Source organism: Crocuta crocuta, unplaced genomic scaffold (assembly GCF_008692635.1).
Source record: "Crocuta crocuta isolate KB4526 unplaced genomic scaffold, BGI_CrCroc_1.0 scaffold660, whole genome shotgun sequence".
Taxonomy (NCBI): domain Eukaryota; kingdom Metazoa; phylum Chordata; class Mammalia; order Carnivora; family Hyaenidae; genus Crocuta; species Crocuta crocuta.
This window is the reverse complement of record NW_027531886.1, coordinates 276006-279196: the sequence shown is the minus strand read 5'-3', so window position 1 is coordinate 279196 and position 3191 is coordinate 276006. Positions and strand designations below refer to the sequence as shown.

The window sequence follows — 3191 nt, the reverse complement described above, 5'->3', positions numbered from 1 at the left end:
GGGTTTCCACTTTTGGGGTGTTTTTGTTTTTGCTTTTGCTTTTTTCTTAAATAGGACCATATTACTCATACTGTCCTGCACTTGCCTTTTCTCACATAAGCCATCCTGGCTACCTTTGTTTATATCACAGAATCACATGCAAGGCTGCTACGTTTAACACTGTGAAAGCACCAATGCTTATTTAACCAGCATCCCATAGGTGGACATTATTTGGTTTACTTTCTTTGCTGTTACAAACAATACTGCGATGAAATGGAACATATGTTGTAGAATGGATTCCTAGAAGTGAAATTGCTGGGTGGAAGGAAAGGGCACTTTTTTTTTTTANTAAAAAAATTTTAATGTTTCATTTATTTCTGAGAGAGAAAGAGAGCATGAGCAGAGGACGGTCAGAGAGAGAGGGAGACACAGAATCTGAAGCAGGCTCCAGGCTCTTAGCTAGCTTTCAGCACAGAGCCCGACTCGGGGCTCGAACCCACAAACCGTGAGATCATGACCTGAGCCAAAGTCGGACGCTTAACCAACTGAGCCATCCAGGAGCCCTGGTAAGGGCACTTTTAATTGAGCGATTTTTCTTGTTGATGATCACCAGCCTGCATCTTCATGTAAGAAATTGAAAGTTTTTAAAGATCTTATTTTGGTTTCAGAAAAAGAAATGATAGGCACCCACGTCATTTACAAATAAATCCAGAAATGTTCGTTTGGGACAATCCTAGAACCGCATGCATTATTATTAGATTCAAAAAGAAGAGATTTTAAAAAAGGTTCCATGTTTTATCTTTACTTAACAGACCTTTAGGCTTATAAGTAATTAAATCTGCCAGAGAAAACAAAAAGCAAAATACATACTGCTGCACGAATTGTGTGCTTTAGGAGGTGAAATATTGTTTTGTCCATATAAGATAACCAAGCTCTCTGTATCCTTTGGGCTGAAATATCCTTTTTAGTTCTGAGAGGGACAAAAAGAAGTTAAGGTGAGTGAAGTAGTTTTCATTTTCCTAAAATCTTGGGGAACTCTGAATTTATGCTTTTTCCCCCTGCACTCTCCCATCCCCCACTGACCTAATGAGGAACATTTGGATGTGGTCATTTGCAGATCTAGTCAGAATGAGGATATAAAATATTTGAGAATATCTCCCTTGAGATATTAAAAAAAGCCCCAGCTAAAGCTTTATCAGCAAAAGGCATATATATTATAAATAAAAATGTGTGAAGGGACAAACCTGCTTTCTAGAAACATCCATAACCTAAAATGATTCCATTAACTGTTTAATAACAGTTCTTTAAAACACTGTCTGACTAGTCCAAGTGCTATGAAAAGAGCATGTAGAATACTCAAAGTTATAGTAGGTCTAATTTTCTTCTGGGAACAGACAACTATGCCCTAAAAAAAGAAACTCCCTTCTCTGATCTTCGCTTGAACCAGGCTCATCCCAGTCAGGTCACAGAATTATTTTACTTTTGATCATGCATCAGCACTAGTGAATTGTAGGGATCACCCTTTCCAACCCCCCCCCCCAATTCCGTCATTACCCCTCATAAGGCTGCATGCAAAGAGAGATAGGTACTCTTATATAATGTCACCATTAGCTGGCAAATGCAGACTATAAGACAGAGTAGAGAAGGCCTGGAGTATGGAAACAAAGCTTTAAATCCTTGCTGATGCCATTCATTAGCTGTTTAACCTTATGCAAATCACTTACCTTCTCCCAGTGGCTGCTTCCTCACTTATAAAATGTAATAATAAGACTGCTTCACAGAGTTGTCAGGATCAAAGAAATGTGTGTTAACATGCTTTGCAAATTATGAAATACTATAATTATAATAATTACTATTCAATTCAAAAGTAATTTTAAAACAGACAAAAACCCCTCTAATTTACAAAACAAGAAGTGTTTGATGTTAGCTGGGTAAATACCGTATGGAAACTGACCCGTTGTGGAAAATGACAAAGGGCGAAAGATGGCTACTTACTGTTGTAGTTCCTTTCCCTTTACAGTATTTGGCAAATGCACTTTGTGGTCTTTTCCTGAGCCTGGCTTATCTGGTTTCGGAACATCAGTCACTGATGCCTTTGAGAAGTGCTTCAAGCGCTTCATTTTCCTATGAAGAAGTACTCTGAAAGTACACAGATTCAGCATTTGAGGTCATAATCTATATTATTGCACTGTTTGGACAAAACTCAACGGCCATATGATTGCTGGGCTAATTCCAGAGCCCTTTACAAAAAGAAAGGCAACATGGATCTCTTAATGTTGCTCACAGTTTACATGCTTTATGCACTAAAAATATTCTGAGGTACATGGAAAAAACAAGCAGATCTATCCATAGCCTTCTAACTAGACCCTCAGTCTCCAGTCTGTGCGTCCAGCTAGTCCCTCTCCACATTGCAGCTGAGTTAATTCTGTAGACCTTACAGTAAACTAGCCTTCTCACTCCCTAACTTAGAATCTTTCAGGGACACTTCATTTCCTCCACACTGAAGTCCAGACTCTTTAGAATAGTGTTCCAGGCTTTTCTCAGTGTACTGTCTACTCTCTCAAATATCAAAATACCAACTTTCATCAGCATTCCTCTCCAGACTGTGAGAGCAAGAACTTGTCGCCAAAATCAGTCAATGTTTTACACACCTGTACCAGTGATCATGCCATTTCCTCTCCCTGGAGTGATTTTTCTACCACCAGCAAACATCAACTCAGGCTTCAAGACCCCAGCTAATTGATGCCTCTTCTCTGAAGTGCTCTTTTTCATACAACTGCTCACCCCTGTCTCCAACGTCCCACAATACCGTGCGTGTTTTTCTTTTACGGTACTTCTCATATTGCATCATAATTTGTTTTCTTGGCTGTCACCCCAATAAGCTCGTTGAGGGTCGGAGGCATCTTGCTAACTACGGAGTCTCCCATGCCTAGTGAGAGTGGAAGGTTTTTACACGCATGTCTAAGAACTTTCCGTCCTGGTTTTATCATGGAATAGCTGTGAGACTTTGGGCAAGTTCCTTAACCTCTCTGTAGCTCAGCTCCCTCCATGGTAAAGTGAGAGGCTGTGTACTAAATGAACTGATTCCACCTTTGGTTTTCCACCTTTGACACATTACTCCAGTTTGGATGCAGTTCCCAAATTCTAAGTCACTGCTTAGTCTCTTCTACTAAAGCAGGGCCTCTTTATCTTTTCTTTTGGTGACATGGACC

The 3191-nt window shown here is 39.8% G+C and overlaps 1 protein-coding gene across 1 annotated transcript in view; it reads right to left on the bottom strand.

Moving 5' to 3' along the window:
• Positions 1-2114, bottom strand: part of CUNHXorf58 (chromosome unknown CXorf58 homolog) — a 20357-nt gene extending 18243 nt beyond the window's left edge. The window contains exons 1-2 of the mRNA XM_077773140.1: positions 1975-2114; positions 850-949 (exon numbers count right to left, since the gene is read on the bottom strand). Of these exons, the coding sequence (XP_077629266.1) occupies positions 850-949; positions 1975-2099 (225 nt within the window). The 5' untranslated portion in view covers positions 2100-2114. The remainder of the gene's footprint in view (positions 1-849; positions 950-1974) is intronic.
• Positions 2115-3191: the final 1077 nt, after the last annotated feature.